This window comes from Naegleria gruberi (assembly GCF_000004985.1).
Source record: "Naegleria gruberi genomic scaffold NAEGRscaffold_62, whole genome shotgun sequence".
NCBI classification, from domain to species: Eukaryota; Heterolobosea; class Eutetramitea; order Acrasida; family Naegleriidae; genus Naegleria; species Naegleria gruberi.
This window is the reverse complement of record NW_003163265.1, coordinates 85,518-106,822: the sequence shown is the minus strand read 5'-3', so window position 1 is coordinate 106,822 and position 21,305 is coordinate 85,518. Positions and strand designations below refer to the sequence as shown.

The 21,305-nt window shown below is 33.8% G+C and overlaps 9 protein-coding genes across 9 annotated transcripts; 3 read left to right on the top strand and 6 right to left on the bottom strand.

Annotated features, from left to right (window-relative positions):
* Positions 1-46: 46 nt before the first annotated feature.
* Positions 47-2,812, bottom strand: NAEGRDRAFT_73618 (uncharacterized protein; the record flags this gene model as incomplete). Its single annotated transcript, XM_002671260.1, has 1 exon — positions 47-2,812. One exon carries the CDS (start codon positions 2,810-2,812, stop codon positions 47-49), a length of 2,766 nt encoding a protein of 921 aa, XP_002671306.1.
* A 200-nt stretch (positions 2,813-3,012) lies between these two features.
* Positions 3,013-7,545, top strand: NAEGRDRAFT_73617 (uncharacterized protein; the record flags this gene model as incomplete). Its single annotated transcript, XM_002671315.1, has 1 exon — positions 3,013-7,545. One exon carries the CDS (start codon positions 3,013-3,015, stop codon positions 7,543-7,545), a length of 4,533 nt encoding a protein of 1,510 aa, XP_002671361.1.
* A 7-nt stretch (positions 7,546-7,552) lies between these two features.
* On the bottom strand, positions 7,553-8,338 carry NAEGRDRAFT_83294 (uncharacterized protein; the record flags this gene model as incomplete). The annotated part of the gene is made up of 3 exons (XM_002671259.1): positions 7,553-7,930; positions 7,979-7,988; positions 8,036-8,338. 3 exons carry the CDS (start codon positions 8,336-8,338, stop codon positions 7,605-7,607), a joined length of 639 nt encoding a protein of 212 aa, XP_002671305.1. The 3' UTR covers positions 7,553-7,604.
* A 1,733-nt stretch (positions 8,339-10,071) lies between these two features.
* Positions 10,072-11,083, top strand: NAEGRDRAFT_56345 (uncharacterized protein). The gene is made up of 4 exons (XM_002671314.1): positions 10,072-10,349; positions 10,394-10,651; positions 10,702-10,782; positions 10,822-11,083. Exons 1-4 carry the CDS (start codon positions 10,091-10,093, stop codon positions 11,028-11,030), a joined length of 807 nt encoding a protein of 268 aa, XP_002671360.1. The 5' UTR covers positions 10,072-10,090; the 3' UTR covers positions 11,031-11,083.
* NAEGRDRAFT_73614 (uncharacterized protein) lies at positions 11,076-12,154 on the bottom strand (the record flags this gene model as incomplete). Its single annotated transcript, XM_002671258.1, has 5 exons — positions 11,076-11,134; positions 11,299-11,441; positions 11,488-11,572; positions 11,617-11,700; positions 11,803-12,154. The coding sequence occupies 5 exons, from the start codon at positions 12,152-12,154 to the stop codon at positions 11,076-11,078; spliced, it is 723 nt and encodes a 240-aa protein (XP_002671304.1).
* A 1,436-nt stretch (positions 12,155-13,590) lies between these two features.
* NAEGRDRAFT_81554 (uncharacterized protein) lies at positions 13,591-15,156 on the top strand (the record flags this gene model as incomplete). Its single annotated transcript, XM_002671313.1, has 2 exons — positions 13,591-14,281; positions 14,325-15,156. 2 exons carry the CDS (start codon positions 13,591-13,593, stop codon positions 15,116-15,118), a joined length of 1,485 nt encoding a protein of 494 aa, XP_002671359.1. The 3' UTR covers positions 15,119-15,156.
* Positions 15,157-15,845: 689 nt separating this feature from the next.
* Positions 15,846-16,310, bottom strand: NAEGRDRAFT_73612 (uncharacterized protein; the record flags this gene model as incomplete). Its single annotated transcript, XM_002671257.1, has 1 exon — positions 15,846-16,310. One exon carries the CDS (start codon positions 16,308-16,310, stop codon positions 15,846-15,848), a length of 465 nt encoding a protein of 154 aa, XP_002671303.1.
* A 74-nt stretch (positions 16,311-16,384) lies between these two features.
* On the bottom strand, positions 16,385-17,830 carry NAEGRDRAFT_73611 (uncharacterized protein; the record flags this gene model as incomplete). Its single annotated transcript, XM_002671256.1, has 1 exon — positions 16,385-17,830. One exon carries the CDS (start codon positions 17,828-17,830, stop codon positions 16,385-16,387), a length of 1,446 nt encoding a protein of 481 aa, XP_002671302.1.
* Positions 17,831-17,953: 123 nt separating this feature from the next.
* NAEGRDRAFT_73610 (uncharacterized protein) lies at positions 17,954-19,816 on the bottom strand (the record flags this gene model as incomplete). The annotated part of the gene is made up of 1 exon (XM_002671255.1): positions 17,954-19,816. The coding sequence occupies one exon, from the start codon at positions 19,814-19,816 to the stop codon at positions 17,954-17,956; it is 1,863 nt and encodes a 620-aa protein (XP_002671301.1).
* Between the last annotated feature and the right edge of the window lie 1,489 nt (positions 19,817-21,305).

Sequence of the window (21,305 nt, the reverse complement as noted above, 5' to 3'; positions counted from 1 at the left end):
ATAAATAAAATTTTAATTTAAAAAAAATTAAATGATGACAATATCTTTAATTTTCATTTTCTGAATCTTGTTCTAAATCTTTTTCTGTCACATCAAACCAACTTTCTCCTGCTGAGAAAGACGGTAATTCAGGAGATTCATCATTGGTGTTTTCAAAATCTTTTGATTGTTGTGAGAATGTTCCATTTTTCCTTGGTTTTCGTTTACGTTTCTTTTTCAGAATTGGTACATTAGTTGGAGGTGGGGGTATTGGAACAATACCAGTAAGAGGGGGTGATATTGGGGAATATTGTGGTTCAACCATATTTCCTCCAAAAGAAGAAGAATTGGAATCAGATTTTATGGCTGAACTATTTGGGTATTCTTTGGTTGGAATGAGGATACTATTACTAGTAGAATTAGGATTACTTCTTTTGAATGGTGTACTAGTGGATGTAGCTATTGGAGTCACAACAGCTGATGTGTTTCTGGGTCTTGAAATAAACACTGGACTAAGATTAGGTGGTGGAGGTGGAATATTTTGATTAAACATTGATACAGAGTAATTGGATTGTCTAGGTGAAAGTGGTGGTTGACTGTTTGTAGATGTAGAAGGGGTTGAAGGCTGGGGTGGAACATTTGTAGGAATTCCATTTGAAAATGAGGTATTAGTATTGTTATGCATTGAAATAGCAACAGCTGTTGGATGTCTAAAACCATAGAATGGGTTAGACAGAATGAGTGTGAGATTTGATATGTTTGAGGAAAGTGATTTTAGAGTATCCTTAATACCGTCACAGGTAATATTCAGAGAGCTCATACTTTGAATAATGGCATGAGAGTTATTTTCCAAATGTAACGTCTCACTTAAATTACTTGTTGACCTAGAATGAATGTGGTGGTTAGCCGACTCGGATTCAGATGATTTTGTAATTTTCTTTGCAGCGTCTAGAATTTTCTTTCTTGGACCGAATTTAGAAATTCCAAGTTTGAATAAGTCTGTGTCAGTAAGAAGTGGTATACACTCTAAATCTATTTCCTCTTGTACAAACATATTTGCATATCTACCTAGACCCAAGTTAACTAACCAATTGGTTACTTCCTTAATATCCTTACTACTGAAAGCCATCATATCATTAGAAATACTACCATTTGAAATATTACTCAAAGTTTTTTTCTTTGAACTGGATCTCTTTCTTCTTGTTTTTGATGATTTTCCAGAAGAGACAGATGTTGCACTCGAGGGTATATTAGGGTCTCCAGTTACGTTAGGAGTGTTTTCGGATCTCTCCTCCAAATTATTAACATTTCCTTCTACTTTTATATCGCTCCTCACCTCCAAGAATGATTGAGAGGCTTTATCCAAATATTGAGAAAGGCATAGATAATCTGAAAAATCGGTACTGAAATTTTCTTCAAACTCATCATCAGATTCATATCCAAAATTTTCATAAATTCCAACCTTTTCAAGTGCTGCCTTGATATCGAACAAATAAAGCTCTTTAAATCTTTGATGGCTTCCTCCTCCTCCAAATACAAATAGATAATTATCATCAACAAGACAAGATGTATGTGCACATCTTGCTTTTGGACTTTTAAATGATATTCTCTTTCCACTATTAGTTTTTAGATCAAAAATATATATATCATCCAAATATTTCATATCATCACCTCCCCATAAAATTAACAAATATCTACCGAGAACCAAGTTGGCAGTATGAGCTGCTCTTGGAGAAGGAATGGGATCTGAAGTTGGTAATTCAATTTTAGTCCAAACAAAGGTATTCAAATCTAGAGAATATAAATCATTCAACATGCTTGACTTGAAAACTCCACCATACACAAACATTTTACCTGAATGTATACAAGCAGAGTGACCCCATCTTGGGCAAGGCTTATTTGTAGAATCTTGAGGTTGACTCCATTCCATTTCCTGTACATGAAATACCCATACATCATCAAAAATTCGATTTTTACCACCACCACCAAATACAATAACTTTGCTGCCATCTTCAGTAGCAACGGCTGTATGTCTGCTTCTAGGAGCTGGATATATTTCTTTCATAGTAAAATTTAGAGAATCTAATTGTTCGTGATGTGATGGATTTCCAAAACCAATCAAATCTTCTGTTGTTCCAGATTGATTTGCTTTAATATACTGTTCAACAACCTTCGATGAAACAAGTGGGTTTTGATCATCTTCCGATATTTCAGAAGGGTTATTCTTACTATTGTTAATTTCCTCTTGTAACTTTTGAAACTGTTCCTCTGTTAGAATAATGTCATCATCAGAAATGTAAACTCTAACACGACTTGATACTTTAGGTCGAGACCATCTAAACATATTCATACATTTAATTCCTGAATTATTACCTAATAATTGTGATTCCTTCTTCCATTCTTCATCTTCCTCGCTAACAACTTCAAGTAGAACTAAATCTGCTAAATAATGGACGCCATTACCTCCTCCAATCAATAATATTTTCCCTTTCTCTTTTGTCAATAGTGTTGTGGAATGTCCAGATCTTGCTGATGGTATTGTTCCAAACGTTTTAGATGGTTGACTCCAAGTGTTGGTAACAGAATCAAAGAGGTGTATGTCATTCAACATGTTCGAACCATCAAATCCTCCAAATATCATTAAAGTTGGATGGAAAGAATTTATATTGTGATGGTGCAATAACACAGAGCAGTGACCCCAACGTGCAGATGGTGAAATACCTAAGGAAGGACTTGGAATAGCCCATAGTCTTCTCCTCCTAACATTTGTGGGTGTGTCCGAGTTGGCTAAAATGTATTCCTCCTCCTCTTCTTCAGTGGCTGAGTTTATCATAATTTTAAATGACTGTTGATAGATAATTAATAATTAATATTTGATGATTAATAATTATCCATTAGAATCAATTTAATCTTGTTGTGACTTTTTTAACGTAATATTTTTTTTAATAATTTGTATTAATAATTTTAAGTTTCAATTTTGCGCCAATAGTAGCCGTACAAGGAGCACCACTAACCTTAATATTATCCAAAAAAATGAGCAGAGACTATCAGTTCTCCTCTCCTTCTTTTTCGTCCCCCTTTTCAACGTTTTCCTCGTCAACGAACAATAGGGATGACATTTTAAGAAAGAAGGAATCATCTTATTTTGCTCCACCTAGATTGGATTTATCACCTTCATTTTCTTCGATTTTAAATTCTCCCTTTTCTAGTTTTAGTACTACTGGCTCAAAAACAAGTTTGCCAAAGAGTTCTTTGAATACACCAAACTCAAACGTGAGCACCTTTGATGAGTCGTTAAGATCGAGACAAGCCGAGCTCTCCCTTACACTTCCTTCCATTTCGTCACCACTAAAAGAAAAGTTTTTCTCTTCTGGTTCTTCCTACAAACCACTTGTAGATTCTCATCACCCTACCGATAAACCAACTTTTCACTCCCAAGAATATATGAGTTATATATCACAGAGAGAGGAAGATGAAGAAAGGAAAAAGAAACAGCAAGTTGCTGAACAAGGAAAAAACGCAATGGTGAAAACATCAATAGATATTAACCCGAGTCTCATTTATTCCAAAACTAAGCTTTATTCCAGAGGAACAGAAATTCCTCCTGTCATTGATAATATGTTTGGGAAGCGTATTCATGGGGATGCTAAGGAAGTTGAATTGATGAAAGAGGCGATCAAACAAGGATTCAAATCGCCAAGTGTAGATGTAGTTTACGACAGAACCTCGCAAGAAGTTTTTCTTGTTAGACAAACTTTGAATGAAAGAGAGGTTCAAACTCAAACTCCAGATTTTGAAATCGATGCAAGCACTCAAACAGATCCTGTTGAACCAGAATCTTACATACCAAATGTGGAATCTGATGATATGTATCCCAGGAGAATTGTAAAAATAAGAGATAAGGGAACAGTTACTATTGCTGAAGAAACATTGACAAGCACTGATGAAGACGAAATCATTGTTGAAGTTATCTCAAAAAAAGACGAAGAAAAACTTGATGATGAATGGATAAATCAACGATATGAATATGTCCCAAACCTTCCAATGAGAGTAGCTTCAGAATCTCTTGAAAAACCAAAAAAGAAAAAGAATAGAAAGAAAAATAGTGATTTACAAACTTCAGCTCAAGTAGAGCCTACCACCAGCAACAGAAGCACAATTAGCATTGCTGAAGCTCAAAACAAAAAGAAATATAACAAGAATAAGAAGGAACCTAAAAAATCAAAAAAGAAGGAATCCATTCCCAAAAAACCAACTCACAAGGAAAAGACAGTAAAATCTCAAAGTGATGACATGTCCAAATATATTGATGAAACCTATTTCGAAAACCAAGATGAAATTACCATTGAAGAACCTAGAAAATCAAGATCTGAACAATATAAGGGTATTGAGATTATTTATGAGGAACCTGTTAGAGAGGAGGAAACTGTATGTAAAATAGAAGAGATTGAGGAGGAAACGAAACCAATCCCTCTCCATTCGAAACCAACATCTAGATCGCCTACAGAACAATCTGATCCACCAGTTGAAAAACAAAACTCATCTAAAGTCTCCTCTGGAACTCAGTCTGCTCCTGTTGTTCAAACAGATTCAAAGAAAAATATCATCTCTGATTCTTCGGAATCTATCACAGATGAAGATGCTATCAATGGCGAATCTACATCTGAGAGCGATTATTCAACAGAGGAAGAGAATATATGCAACGAACCACTAGCTCAAGATACTGAAAGGGTAGGACATCCTATTGTTTCAGAACCTGAAATTCCACAACCAAAACCAAAAACTAATTTTGAAAAGTTAAAAGAAAAGACTTTAAAAATTGTTGAGGCTAAAAGCCATTCTTCCTCTCCTCAAGTCAAACAAGATCCTCCTGTATCAATTAACGAAGATGAACATCTGCAAGAGAAGAACAAAGTTTCCACAGTAGTGGAAGTTTCATTGCAAGAACCTGAGAGTAAGTCTTCAAGCTCAGAAAACCATATACCGCAAAATTTAGATCTTGATTCATTGTCAGAGTTACCAAGCGACCTATCTGAGGATGAAAAACAAATCATTCACCACGAAGTTGCCTCCATGTCGTTCGATGACTCAAAACCAAGAAAGGAATCAAGACAAGATCCAGTAATTAATTCAACCCAAGCCCAAGAAACATACCTTTCAACCAAAAACACATCAATTAATGAACATAACCATCTGATGGATGTTAAACAACATTCGGAACAAACTGATGAAACACAACAACCAAGCTCTATGGAGAACCAATCAGCTACGGAAGAGATTCAATCTCACTCAGTAATTAATCCTGATCAGTCTAAACAAAAAGTTACTTCTATTTCTCAGCAAGATATTACTGAAATTGAGAAGGGAGAAGCTTCCAGTCCTAGGACTCCTAACCCTGCCAAACAAGTTGTTCAGGAACAAAATAACCAGACACAAGAAGATGTCAATTCAGACCGCTCAAGTATTGAAAACAAACCCTTATTAACAGAAAATTGCCCTACATATGTGCCAAGCAAGGAACATAAAGAAGAGCCAACAATTTATTTAGAAAAAGTAAAGGATGTAAGTGATTCTAGAAATGCTAAAATGAATGAAGATTTAATCATTCCCAAGTCTATTCCAATTGAACAATTTACACATCCTAATGAAGCAAAGAATGAGTCTCCAAAAGACGAAATTTCAAACTCTGTCTTTAGCAATGAGGGACCAAGTAATGATTCCTCCTCTTCAGATGATGAGGAACTCAAAACCTATGATGAAAACTTGCACTCTAACGAAATCCAAAACATCTCTAATGCTGCAACTAAAAAGGAACCGTTCTATCCAATCACAACTGAGCTAGAAAAAACAAATGGCATTGATAGTGCTGCACAACGCTCTGCAAAAGAACCATCTATGGAAGCCTCCAAAAAAACGCTTAAGGAATTTGATGAGCCTCCACATTATGCCAATCAAGAGGAAAGCAAACCCAATGTTGCAAAAGAAGTAGACTCGGAATCATCAAAAGCAATTTTGTCTTCATCAAACTCATCGGGGGATGATTCCGATTCTTCAGAATCTAGTTACGGGGAAGAAAATGATGTAGTAGATGATATTTCACAAACAGTCTTTTCTGAAAGACCTAAGGACGTTGTACAAATTATTGCAGATACTTCTTTTGATAATATTGATGGTAGTGATATTATAGATACACCAATAACAGAAGAGAGCGAAGAGGAGACCACATTTGAAAAGATGCTTAATACCAGGCTTGAAATGCCTGTTTATGAGAGCCCTAAACTAACTAAGGAAGATTTTTCAAGGAGCGAATCCCCTATTGCATCCAGACTTAAATCACTTAATCAAGAAAAAAAGAAAAAACACAAACTCGGATTTAAACAAAACAAGGATACTCTTAAAGCGTTTGAATCTCCAAAAAAGTGGAATCTTTTAATTAAGGATGATGACGAAGAGGAGAGTAATAGAAAATCTCAACTATCTCCTCCTCCAGAATATTCAAATTTAAAAATAACATATCCAAAATCATTATCCCCTTCTGCCTCAACAGATTTAACACCATTGCAAACTAACTCCTCTAATGATGAAACTAATCAACTTGAGTCAATTACACCAGAAAAAAAAGAATCCCCAAAAGCAGAAATATTAGCAGATGCTAATAAGGAAAATGATAGTGCAACAGAAGGCAATCAAAGTGCAGCACAGATAAATGAGATAGCGGAGGAACCAAGCTCTCCTATTAGAGGAGATATTAATTTTGCAAAAGGACAATATAGTGGAGAACTAGACAGAAAAGGTCAACCTAATGGTAAAGGTTTTTACAAAGGTTCGGATCTAACATATGACGGTTCTTGGGTAAATGGTAAAAAATCAGGTTATGGTAGAATAGAGTATCCAGATGGATCTGTCTATACTGGGGAACTCTTGGACGATAATAGGCATGGGCAAGGCTATTATTTTACTCCAAATTACACACACGTTGGTGATTGGGAGAAAGATAAAAAAAATGGACAAGCAATAATTGAATACACTTCTCTTGGTGACAAGTATGAAGGCAACTTTGTTGATAATTTCCCAGATGGCAAGGGAACATTTACTTTTAGGGATGGTTCTGTATATTGTGGTGAATTCGAAAAAGGATGTAGACATGGTGAAGGTACCTTAACTTATGGAGATGGTGTTACAAAGTATGAAGGAGAGTGGGCTAAGGATAAACAAACTGGTAAGGCTATCATTACTTATCTCGAAGGTGTCTATGAAGGAGAAGTGGTTGACGGAAAGAGACAAGGCCATGGAACTTTTACCTATGCCAATGGTGATATTTATGATGGTGAATGGGTGAACGACCAAAAGCAAGGAAAGGGAATTTACTTCTTTGAAGGGCTATCATCAGGAGTTAAATATAGAGGGGAGTGGTTTAAAGGAAAAAAGCACGGGGTAGGAATATTAGAAACAAAAGATAATGTAGAAAAAAGGTTGGCAACACCAAACTCAAAAACACTTTCCATGTCCTTTGACGAAGTTTGGTCAGAGGGAAGATTGGTGTCCTCAAAGAAAGCAAATATGTAAAACTTTTGTAAAATGAACTTGTTGGATAGTTTTCTGACATAATTTACATTAAAAATACATTAGTGTTTTGACAAGTGATACTTTTTCATCAAGTCGGCCATCTTTTGTGGTTCACAAGCAATCTTTAAAAATGGGTGTTCCAATAATTCTGAGGATGATGCTCTCTCCATAGGATCCTTAACCAAACATCTTGATAAAAAGTCACTAAAATTGGCTGACCATTTGTGTGGTTCCTTTAATGTTGGTGGGCCTTGGGTTGCAATTATAAACAGTGCCCTAAGAACAGGAAGTTCAATAAGAGGAGGCTCACCTTCTGCCATTTCTAAAGCCATAATACCCAAGCTCCAAATATCAACATTAGGACCATACTCGATGGCTCTTATTACTATTTTTTTGAAATTTGATACAGTGTTATAAATAATAAGAAACTAACCTTCTGGAGCCTAATAGATACTTGTATGAATTTTGAAAAAAAAAGAGAATAACTTACCATCCAAAATGGTGTACCTACGGTACTCTTGTGTTTTTCCTTCTTGGTACTCAACTCGACACAAAATCCAAAATCTGCTAATTTAATTTCACCTTTTGAGTTAACAAGAATGTTATCACTCTTAATATCTCTATGCATTTTGTTATTGTCGTGTAAATATTTCAAAGCTTTGAGTGTCTCTCTCAAAACGTATGCAATCTCATCCTCTCTTAGAATAGTTTTATAGATGAGATCAGTTAATTTCCCACAGTCCATAAGTTCCATTGAAATCCACAAATGACTATTGTGTTGATAAGCTCCCATATATGCTACAATATTATTATGTTTACATGATTCCATCATTGTTAATTCATTTTCTAGAGCTTCCAATTTCGTTGTTTGTTGAATTTCAATTTTTTTCAATGCACATTTCAATCCTGTTTTGATGTGAGTTCCAATCATGACAACACCTGTTGATCCTTCATCTATTGGCATCATGTTTTCAAAAATCTTTGTTGGATCTTCAATTGAAATAAAATCAGGTAATCTTTTTTGTTTGACTCCTTGAAATTTATCAATTTTAAGAGGTGCTAATGTCATTCCACTGTCAATAAACTGTAATAAATATGTGTAATAAATTATTATTCATTGAAAAATGATAATATAATTACGTGTTGAAATTAAACTTACCTCTGCAATTCTTAATGCATCTTCCTTATTATTCATAACATCGTCAACTGTAATTTGACCTGCATTAACACCAGAAGTTAAAATCTCTTTCCAAGTATCTGGTAAACCAGTAAACCCAGTTTCAGGGTTATAATCAACATGAATGTGATGTGTAAATTCACGTGGTTCAGAAATAATAAGTGCTGTTGTTGTTGTTCTTGTTGTATCATTCTTCTTCTTCTTGGAATCGGCATTTAGATCTAAATCGGGAATTAAATAAGGTGCAATTGGTTCATCTTCAGTCATTTTACGATAATTGTCATATGAGTGTGCATCACCAACTTTGGCTCTCCATTGTTCAGGAACACCTATATATGAGCACAGAGTGTGTATATATAAAATAGAAATATATGATTAGTTTGTGTGTGTATATATAGAGAGTAGGGTTTCAAAGAGGTGAAAGTGTAAGAGAGATGATTATTATTTTAAACAAACCTTTTAAAATTCCATTTTCATGATCAATGGCAATGTGAATACCTCTTTTGAAATTTGTTGGCTTTCCAATATCATTTCCTATTATTGTATCGGTTTGATTATTTTGATGATCAGCTGATGTAGCATCAAGAATTATTTCTGTTTGTTGTTGATGTAGAGAAGCTTCCAATGGTTGTACCATTGTTTCATCAACTTGTCTCTTCTTTTTTAATAATCTTCTATCATTTGTTTCTACATTTTCATAGTGTCCAAGAAGTTCACGTTCTTGCTCTTGTCCCGAACACGAAGTAGAGCAAATAAATTTTAATTTTTTAGTGGGGCTTTTGGCAACTGACATTTTTTTTTATGAGTTATCCGTTTAAAACAATAATAGACAATGACTTGAGATTTGTTTTCTTCTTGTTTAGGTAGACATCCATTAATTAATTGATTGTTCCTTTAGCAAACTTTCCTTCCAATTACTTTGAGCCTCAATAGAGTTGCAGTGCTAGAAGAATTATGGACCTTTTTAAAACTTGATGAAATAAAAGATGTACTCATTTTGTGAGAGTTTTCTCCTCTTGAATAATCTAGATATATTGATATTTAAAATTTTTATTTCGTTTCATTTTTGTGTTTTCAGTTTGTAAATATTAAATTGATTAAGGAACATGTGATAAATCACCTATTGCCCGCCCAAAAATGTTATTGTTGTAGTTTTGATGACCTTAGACAAAAGAAAGAAGAAGAAGAACAATCATAACCCCTCTCTAATAATGAAAGGTGTTGTTGTTTGGAAAGTCTTGTTGGAAGTGTATTAAAAGAATACAATTAACTTGTGGTGATGGAAAATAACAAATGTCTCTCACAAATGATTGGGGAAGAAGTCAAAGAATTGGCGCTTACACCATCTCCAGAAAACTACATTAAAAAATGCCAAGATCCAATGCTTCTCGTTCCTCTCGCGCATCATCGGTACATGAAGTACCTCAGAGAGCACCAGGTGAGGAAATCTCCTCAGAGATGTTGTTGGCCGATCTTATGAATAGTAAAAGAAGAGCCAAACCTAAACTTTCAACACTCCAAGCTACAAATACATTAGATGACTCTGGAGATACAATGAGCGAATGTGGTTCAACTTGTTCCGCTTCTACAACTAGTTTAACCAAGGACCTCACAAAAAGTCTCAAAAGTAAGTTTTCAAAGTATGTTATCTACAAGACATGAACTAATTAGTGGGAGAAATCGAGTTAAAAATTCTATTGGAAGAATTCAGAAACGCAAGTAACGAAGAAGGTTTGTTGGAGAAGGACAACTTCTTTGATGTTATTAAGAATACTCTCTCCCAAAAATTTGATATTCAAAACTCAATGCCTGCTTTCCATAGAATTTATGAAGCTTTTGATCTTGACGGAAATGGAGCTATTGACTTTGTAGAGCTTGCAACAGGTTTGAGTACATTATTGTATGGAGAAGAAAAAGATATTTTAAGATGTAAGTGTTTTTATGAAAAAACGATTATTAAGCATTTGACTTTTTTTCAGTTGTATTCGGTTTAATTGATGTAAATGGTGACGGATCTGTCCAACAAGAAGAAATGATCGATTTCTTTAGAAAGTTTTTCGGTATGTTTGTTGTATTTATTTAAATTCTAACCCAAAAAGTTGGTCAAGCAAAGATGAATGGCTACAAATTAACCTCTCAAAGATGGAAGACCTTGGAGGATTATCTCAGTAGAACATTTACTTCAACAGATCTAGATCAAAATGGTACTATAGAATTTGACGAATTTGTTCAAGCTGTTGACGATCCAGATTCCCCTCTCGGAATGCTCTTCTTGTATTTCCATAGTACCCATAGTGCTCATCATTAATTCATACATGTACATAATAATTATATTAAAATTTATTCCTCATCATTAATCATTCTTTTTAATATCCTTTTTCTTGTTTGATCCAAACAATACTGAAATCAAACCTTTGGAAATTAAATAATACCAGTAGGAATTCAAACAACTAATCAAAAGATAATTGAAAATGCAAACAACAACTACTGCTGGAGGAACCAGTTTAAATTCTTATGGAAAGGAAAATTTCGTATTATTAAAAAAACTTCCCGATCATTGAATGAGAACTACTCACCTTCATAATTCAAGTACAAGTAATAACCGCAAAGAGGTACAAGTGGAACTCTCACAATTGACCAAGCCAACCAAAGTAAGAAACCAAATGCTGCATACAAAGAAGTTTCCTTCATTTTACATTCGTACAAGAACCATCTTTGACTGTTCGAATGTACATTAAATGTTTAATTTGGGATTAACAACTTACTTGACGAATGGAGTTGTAGCTTCAGTCAAAGTAAACATCAAAGCAACAAAACTAAAACTACCATAGGAAAGAATCAAACCCCAACCTTGTATTGTTGTTGGTCCAATATAAATATTCCACAATACATACCTAGAATTCCAAAAACATGATGAAGCACCATGCCAATACTACCAAGCTTTTTATAGAAGGCAAGAATCAATAATAGATCATAACCTATCATTGTTAAATAATTCATTGTTTAAATAATAATTATTTAAAAATACATTCAATCAGATTGAATCCCGATGATGAACAATAATAATATGAAATACCTACAGAAATAACCAATAGTGTATCTCATTGTGAGTTCTCCAATTCCATTATCATAACAAGAAAAATTCCAAGTCAAATAACATGGATAGGTAAGAATGGCATACAAAGCACCACAAAATGATACAATGGCATGAAAATTGGAGACCAATCTAGAAACCCAATCCATCTTTTTGGAAAAATCAAGTGTTTTAAATGTTGAAAAGATTACACTAGATAACGCATAGAATACAAAGAAAAGAACTGTATGAAAGGCAACTGATCCGAAAATTTGGGTAATGGTATCGTTTGAATATGGTTTCATGGGATACTTTGCAGAGCTGAAGAAGCTACTTTCCATAAGAGTACTTGCAGACATTTTTTTTCTAATAACTATTAATCGATATGAAGCACACAAAGAATCATGGCCCGTCTGTGACAGAGTATGGCAAACCACATCTGAAAAATTAATTTCATTTAAAAATTTAAATGAAATAGTAATGTTTATTTACATAATATTATTATCAATTTACTCTTCAACAATATTCCTTTTAATAAGGAAATCGCATAACTTCTTGTCAGTTTGACAAATGTGTGTCAATAACCAATCTGTTAAGAAATCAAGAAGATCTAACAAGTGGAATTAAATTGCTCCATAAATATTTGATTCAAGAATACATACCTTGGCCAATATTGTTCACTGTCATGTTAATGAAATCTGTTCTAAGGTCAAAGACTTTTTTAATAAAAAGTTCATGCTTTTCCTTGTGAGCAGCTTCTTCATCTTCTGTGTATTGATATTTTACCATCAATTCTTCTTCCTTCTTAAAGTGGAAGTCAGTGTACTCAACCAAGTTGTCAAACACACTCCCAATTTCATATCTCATATGCCCATCTCTAACTGCCTCAGCAAGTTCATTAATCAATTTTACAAGCATTTTATGTTGTTCGTCTATTATATGAAATCCAAGTGCGTAAGATTCCTGCCATGGAAGAGCTACATCACCATATAAAAGATCTAATACAACTGTTAGTAAAAAGAATTGTTCAAAATAATCTTACCCTTATCGGAGTGGAAAACAAATTCTGGAACGTATGCTTTCTTTTTTTCTGGTTTCTTTTCCGGTTTTGTTTCATTCTTAGTCGGTTCTGTTGATGATCGTTTAACTTGGTCTGCTTGTTCTACAGCTTTAGTATCTTTTGTATCAGTGGATGATTTCTTTGGTGGATTTTTAGGTTCATCTGTTGAGTTTTTAGCTCGGTTATTTGATAATCCTGATCCCATTGTCCTAGAAAATATATATTTGTAGTATGAAATAGTTTCTGTTGTCTGATAGCGCGCTAAACTTTTCTCAAACAACCTTAGTGATGATGGATCGAGGTATTTTTTATCGTTATGGTTGGCGCTTGAAAATGTACAATAACTTTTTATCTCGAATTTATTAATAAATCAGAAAAAGCCTTATTCTAGCAACTCAATGGTTCTTTGAAATTATTAAAAAGCACCATATTGTAAATTTTCTTCTCATCAGTAGTCATCTTTGGGAAGAATTGAAGAATAGTATTTCAAGCATTCTCTCAATAGAGTTGGGAAAAACTAATAGATGCTGCCTTACATTGGTCCCATTCCCATTTTGAATTAGAGTCAAATTATCAGTTTTAAAGCTTTTTGTAATGCAAATTTGTGTTTTGATTTACGGAAATTAAAAAATCTGGAATGAAAAATCACTTCTCAAGTTCCATGGAAATGAAGTGTTTATTCATAGCCTTTTGAGTTAATGCATCCATCACTAAAATCAAAAAAAAGACCTCACAATGAGCACCACTCTAAACAAAGTTGTTGTTCCTGATGATAACTCCTCTTCCAAGCATCTCCATCATCATTCGGGTTCATCATCTTCTTCTCCTTTAAACAAGATAAAAGCTTCATATGCTGATTTAGTTGTGTTGGGATCTGTTGGAAATTCTTCCGAAGACGAATCGTTTTCAAAGAATAGTCATCCCATTGTTAATCAACCTACTGAAAAACCATCAGTTATAGCTTTGGAAGGAGAACAATTGTTACACTCTCTTTCAAAGCTCAGTACAACAAAACAAAAACCACATACCATTGAGGAACATACTGAATCAGTTTGTGTTTGTTCCGAACCTATATGGTCTCAACTCAAATCTGACGTTTCTGTGATTATTGATAATGATCCTGCATTTGATAATTATCTTGAATTAATACTCTATCCTGGATTATGGGCAATACTCACTTATAGAATAGCTCATTTACTCTACTATATTATTGACCCTCAAAATTCGAATAGTAATTTTCTGCTTTTGGCTTGTAAAATTCTTAGATTTGTAGCCAAATTGATGTGTATTATTTCAAGATCTTGGACTGGTATTGAAATTCATCCAGGTGCAAGAATTGGTAAGGGATTTTTCATTGATCATGGTTGTGGAGTTGTAATTGGAGAAACAGCAATTCTTGGAAATTATTGTACTCTCTATCAAGGAGGTATGTGATATTCATCATGATTTCTATAATATTCTGTATTTAGTGACACTTGGAGGTACTGGTAAGGAAACTGGCAAACGACACCCTACTCTTGGGGATAATGTACTTGTTGGAGCTGGATCAAAAGTGTTGGGAAATATAATTATTGGATCAAATGTTAAAATTGGAGCTGGCTCAGTAGTTGTTAAGGATGCCCCAAGTGATTGCACCCTTGTTGGTATTCCTGCAAGATGCATCAAGGATAAGAAGAGTTCAACTGCAGGTTATGCTGATACCAACACTGGAGCCTCCTCTGAAGCTATTGCTGATAATGGCACAAAACTAATTGACAACAATATTGTGAAACTTGTTAATAATAACCAATCATCTGAAAAACCTAAAAAATTGGTGGTTGATACAACTGTGCCACCTAATTCAGAAAGTGTTAATGATGAGTCTGTTCTTTCTCCTTCCTCTATTATTACAATGGCTTTAAATTCTTTATCTAAAAAACCACAACAGCAAGGTAACAACTCCTCTACAGTCTATCAATATGATGATATTGATGCTCAAGCTATTCGTGCTCTTTACATTAGAGAGAAGAGATTGGAACAAGAACTCAAATATTTGAGATCTAAACTTAAATTAATTGGCATAGATTCAAGTGATGATGAAGAACAGACAAAACCTACTTTCAACAAGCTCAGAAAAAAGAAAAAGGCCACTACCACTCAACAAACTAAGCAAGAAACCTATACAGAAGAAATTACTGCTGGCGTTGATAATGATGAAGAATGTTTCAGAGTTTTATTCGAGAGCACTGGCCAAATTGATTTAATTGACGGAGGAGGTATTTAGGATTGTACTTTCATTAAATGATTGAGAAATTGGATCCCAAACATGTTGTTCTATTGTTTGAAGACGAGTACCCTTAATATGATAGGTATTAAATCTGGCCATTTTGTTTGGCTTTTCCATGTTGACATATGTGGAAGATCCATTATCAACTATGAGTGTCTTATAGGAATCTCCTATGGTCCCTCTGAATGGAATATGAGTATGTCCATGAAGTAGCAAATCGATTCGTTCCCTCTCGCAAAAATCTTGAACTCTCTTTTTGGATGCCGTATCTAGACCATCCAGTTTCTCTCTAAATGAATTTTTGGCTCGTTCAATTGGTGGATGATGCATGAGTACAACCTTGAAGAGTGCATCTGCATCAATACCTTCCTCTTTCATTGTCTGTTTCATATTCTCGATTAAAATTGAGGCATTCACAAGTGCTTGTTCTTTAATATTTCCAGCTGCAACAAATGGTTTGGTTGGTACACATGACAATAAGGAAATTATTAAAACCTTAGTTCCATCTGTGTTATGTAAAAGCTTTACATTAGGAAATAAATCATAAAGAGAGGAAACGAATCGATTTGACATTTCTTGTGTGAGTTGTGAATTTTTTGATTTTAAAAAGTAATTATTCTCTAATAGCTCGGGATAGTAATGTTGACCCAATGTATTTTTGAAGAAATTTCCAAAATAATTATCTGAAACACTGGATGGTGTGTATGTATCATGATTTCCTGAATTATGCTTTTAAATTATAAATATTTGATAATTTACCTGGTACTAGAGTACAATATTTAAATAAATCCTCTTCATTTTCTAATTCAATTAATTGTTTAAATTTGTCCACAAGTATTTCTTTTGCCAGTTTGAATTCCTCCAAATGAGAAATGTTTGTAATGTCCCCACTGACAAGCAAGTGATGATTTTGTTGAGTGACGATTGATGTTGAAATCTTTTGCAATGTTTCTTGTAACACCTGTACTTGATACAAATTTGGCCCTCTATTGTATTTTACATTTAAAAATCCTTGAATTTGTTTTAAATCTTTTAATTTGTTGTTTTTCATTAGATTTGCTATTGTGATAGGATATTCAAACTTTTCAGGTTGCCAGGTGTGTAAATCGGAAATGTGTGATAGATAAATTCCTTCGGATTTGGTTGATGCATTTCCTTCTTTTCCCAACTTGATGATAAATCTTTTCATTTTTTTTAAAATATTGTAACAAAATAGAGAGAATAAATTTACAATAATAAATATAACCATTTACTTTTTTAAAATTATTCATTAAATACGTAGTGAATTGAAAATTGTTTGAAACTATTAAGAGTTGGTGGAAGATTTGTTTGATCATTGAATAAGGTTGATGGCTTAGCAAAATTAAATTCAATTCTACCAAAGCTTAACATCATGGCAAGACCAAAGCCATAACTGGTATGAAGTCCCTTACAGAATTTTTCTCTAAATTGTTGAACTCCATTTTCACTGTAATCATTAATATTTGAAACATTGCCAATGTCACAAAATGCTTGACAGTGTAATCCAAGTAATTGATGAATGAACGACACTGGGAATGGGAATACAAGTCTACCAGTGGCTACAGCCTTAATATTACCTCCATAAACTTCTTCAGAACGTGGATGAACAGTACCCACAGCTGGGAAACCACGTACCTTTTCGATAAATCTATCATTCAATGAAATGAATGTATCATTTTGTCTGTCCAATGGTATAATTGTACCAACATTAAGCTTTAAAGCAGCAACTAAAGAATCTGAAATGAGAGGAACAAACACTTCACCATTCATATCAACAGAGTAGTGTTTGACATCACCTCCCAATCCTGCTAATCTATGAACTAATTTGAAAAATGCGCCACTAGATGGAGCAAATGAGCTGTTTCTAGTATCAAAACGATAAGTATGAGACAAGGAAGATTTAACACTTTGTTCCTTAACTTCAGTCCAAACTTGACTCTTTACAACAGAATCATCCTTATCAAGAACTGGCTCAGAATCTTGAGTCTTGGCATTATAGAATCTAGAGAAGAATCTAGAGAAAGATCCAGAAGATGAGGCCTTCTTAAACATGGAACCAACATCTTCATTTCTTCTCATTTCAAAATCATAGGAAATTGAATGTCTATCATTAATTTCAGCTCTGACAGAAACACCATTTGACTTTTCTTGTAAGAGATTTGTTAAAACTCTACCTCCATTTAAAAATCCACTAACATAGAGAGCACCATCATTATTAAAGCTTTGTGGAAGGAAAGTACGTCCTACAAGTGTCAAACCAGTCTTATCAATATTAGCATCAACATCCCATCTATCAGCTTGTCCTAAAAGATTTCTATATCCGAAGGAGATTTCTCCTTTAACTTGACCCTTGTCATTAACAGTTGTACCAGCAGAAAGACGAGTTGATTGTTTTTCCTTACAGTCCAAAACAAGAGCAACATTTTTACTATCATCAGCATCAAGGATCACATTAACATTATTTAAAACATCCAATTTTCCAACACGTTCAAGACCAATACTAATAGCTTCGTTCAATTCGTTCAAAGTTGTAGCTTTTTTAGCTTCTTGGAAAGCAGCTGTAATTTTAGATTCGCTTGTTGCTTCCACTCCACGAACAAAAATTTCCTTCAATTGAAGATTTTCTCTTCCGGCATCAGGTTGTGTTTGAATGATAGGATCGAGAGGATTATAGCTTTTTGGTCTCATTTTTTAATTATAAAATTAAAAGAATTTATTTTCAATTCTATCAAAATTTTATTGATTGAATTGTTATGTTTCAAAAGTAAATGTCACATATTTACACAAAAACTCGAAAACTAAATTCACTTCTTACATTCCACTCTTTGAGAATGAGAAAGCTACTGGAACTTTTTCTGTTACTGAGAATGTTGGTTCATAGGTACCCACTGTAGGATACTCATTCTTTCCGTCATCTGCCAAATGGTTGGGTGGTCTATTTACAGCTATTCTTGAAGTGACGGTTCGGCTGGTATTTGATCTATTATATTCAACAAAACCCTTCTTCAAGTTGTATCCAGGTCTTGCAGTTTCATAGTTTTGATTTGGTTCCATTTGAAAATTATGCTGAGCTTTGAATAGTTTAGACCTATTCTGGTCTCTTGGTAATTGATTCTTAATTTGTGGATCACCCTTAATTCTATCCTCAACTTGACTTCGATTAGCATCATAGAAAACATCCGTTGATTCCTTAGTATAACGCATAATGATTGGTGCTTTACAGTTGTCTCTACCAGTATCCTTTTCGAAACCGTGTGTTGGTTTTCCCCACCTTGGATCTACTTGATAAAATTTATAGGAGTCATCCATTTTAATCGCTTCCTCTTGTGCTTCACCTTTTCTCTTTCGAGGCATACACGAAATATTCTTAATTCTCTCATTCTTTGAAGTTTCGATTTGATTAGTATCATAAAAATCGAGATCATTCCATGGTTGAGGTTTCACAATAAATTTAGGTCTCGATAATTGTTTATCCATATAGGTTGTGAATGGAATATTGTGATGTGTTTTTGAATAGGCATGCATTTCACTATTGAGGCTCAGTGACTCTCCTCCATTCTTCTTGTCTTTTTTAAACCTCTCCACCTCTTGCTCTGCATCTCGTTTCTTTTGGTATTCTGAGGCATTGAGTTTGTTATAGTAGGCTATTGGAGTCCACAACATTTTCTTGTACTCAGGCATATTGTCTCTTCCTGTTTGCTTATCCAATGCCACCACTCTCTCATACATTGGCTTTTCTGTGCCTTTTGATATTGACAATTGTTGAATTGCGTTTGGTTCTGAATGTTGGAGAACACTCCAATTTGGAAGCTTGGATTGTGTATTATTTTCTATGTCAGTTTGGATGAGAGCTGTACCTATTTTAGATCCCTTTCTAGCTGTTTTTCTGTCGCTATAACTATCAAATGGTAATATTCCATTTGCCAATTTTGGTTTGTAAGTGTCTGGATTCACCACTTCATATAGTAGATCTACTGTTTGAGCTTCATTCTTGTTCTTGTAGAGTTCTAAGGCTTTGTTTCTATCAACTCCTTTCTCCAACACTATTGTAGATCTGTCTTCCTTAAATTTAAACTTGTTGTATTTATCCAATGTATCTAAAAATTCGTTTTCATATTTGAAATTGACCTTATTTTCGGTTCTTCCAGTTTTTGATAAGAAACCATTTGTAGTTCCCTTTCCATCATTCGTTGACAGTTTCTCTCCTTCCAGATAGTATTTGTAATTTTCGTCTATTATGTCTGTTTCAACTTTAGGAGGGACCCATTTCAAAGTAAAATCCTTCCTGTCAACTAGAGAATAATTGACATCATATTGACCAGGTGTTGTTTGATTATGTTTGTCTCCCTTATATATCGGAGCATTATCTCTTTCAATAGTCTTGAAACTTGAGGTACTAGTTTGTGGCCTAACTACTTTCTTTTCCAAAGCATTTTCAATAGCTTCTCTTTGTTTTAATCTTCTACTGATTTGAGCCGATTTCATTTGTCGTTCGGCTATATTCCGTTCTTCCTCATCAAAGTGTTTATGTAATTCCTTCCTTACTCCAGTAAGCGTCGTTGAACTCGAATTACCTGCTTTACTTAATGATCTGTCCACAGCCCCAACAACACTAGCAACTTTCTTCATATAATCAACCTCTTTTGCGAGGATTGGTCTTGGCTCTAAAGACATTTTTTTTTTAATGTTGTTTTAAACGGTCGTAAATATTTTCAATTTCCTTATTAATTTTTACTGTCCGTTTTCTTTTTAATAGATTTTAATTTTTGTTTAAAAGGAATTGTTCTTTGATTCTCTTGATTCTTTCAAAAGTGATCCTAATAAAGAAGGAAGATCAACCACTTCTCAAACTTTCATTTTAAAAAAATGGGGAAAAGTGTAGGTTGATTCCGATTAATGGAAATAATTTACTTTAGGATAGAAATCATTGATTATGAAATACATTCGGGACAATGACTTAAAATCATTAAAAAGGGAAATATTAAAACCCAATGTGACGGAAATTTCTTTAACTCAACAATCATCAACAATTTATACTTCATCACCTCTCTATCATGATATTATAAATATGGGATTGGCAACACATGATGTAAATTACATAGATGAAGATGATGTAAGTCATCACAAAATTAATTCTAATATGATGATAATACTTTTATAAAAAAGGATGAATATGTATGTGAGTGGCACTATAATTTGATCAATAATATTCTTCTACAATAGGAATTTTATGTAGGTTTTCGGAATGTTTTGGATCAGCTAAATAGCCTGACAATTAACAGACACCACTGATGTTGGCATGTAGATTAGGATATTATAAAATTGCTAAATTCTTATTGGAAAATGGAGCTAGGGTAGATATGGAATCAGCAGTGAGTATTCATTCATATTGGAATTGATAACATCTTTTGGAATTTGACTCCTCAGTATGATGGAACACCTCTTCATTTATCAGTTAGAGGAAGAAATTTGAAAATTGTAAAACTACTTGTTGAAGATTACAATTCAAATATTCAACAGCCAAATAGATATGTATGTGGTTAATTTCTCTTTATATTTTTACAATTAAAGTATCATGAAACTCCTCTCTTTGAAGCAGTTTCTAGAAATGATGTTTCCATTAGTCAATATTTAATTGAAAGAGGAGCAAATACCAATCAAACGAATTATGTAGGTTTGTTAATAATCTCTTAGTATTCAACCTTCAAAATAGAAAGGACTGGTATGTTTTCATCTCTTTTGCACAAACTTTAATTTGAAACAAGACGTGTCTCCATATTGCCTGTTTAAATGGTAATGAGCTAATTGTTAAAATTCTCCTTGAAGCCAAGTCTTCCGTTAACATAATGTCAAATGGAAAAGATAGAACCACACCACTATTGATAGCCTGTCGGAATTCTTTTACACACATTGTGGAACTATTGCTGAAACATAGTGCCAAGGCAGATGTTATTGACAGCGTAAGTTTTAGTTGATTTTATTGTAAAAATTATTAAATTTCATCTTTAGAAGGGCAGAACACCACTTCACATATCTTCTGAGAAGGGAGATTTAGAAATTGTCAAAAGTCTCCTAACACACTGTGCAGATAAAGGTAAAAAAGATTCTGATGGTAAAACCCCGGCTAGTCTTGCAAAAAAGAAGGAAGTGGAAGATTTTATCA

Bases quoted from the DNA above. Each gene is read 5' to 3' on its own strand.
- NAEGRDRAFT_56345 (XM_002671314.1), top strand. From the start codon at position 10,091: ATGCCAAGATCCAATGCTTCTCGTTCCTCTCGCGCATCATCGGTACAT. The intron at 10,350-10,393 runs GTAAGTTTTCAA...TGAACTAATTAG, and splicing joins CCTCACAAAAAGTCTCAAAA to TGGGAGAAATCGAGTTAAAA. The intron at 10,783-10,821 runs GTATGTTTGTTG...TAACCCAAAAAG, and splicing joins TTTCTTTAGAAAGTTTTTCG to TTGGTCAAGCAAAGATGAAT.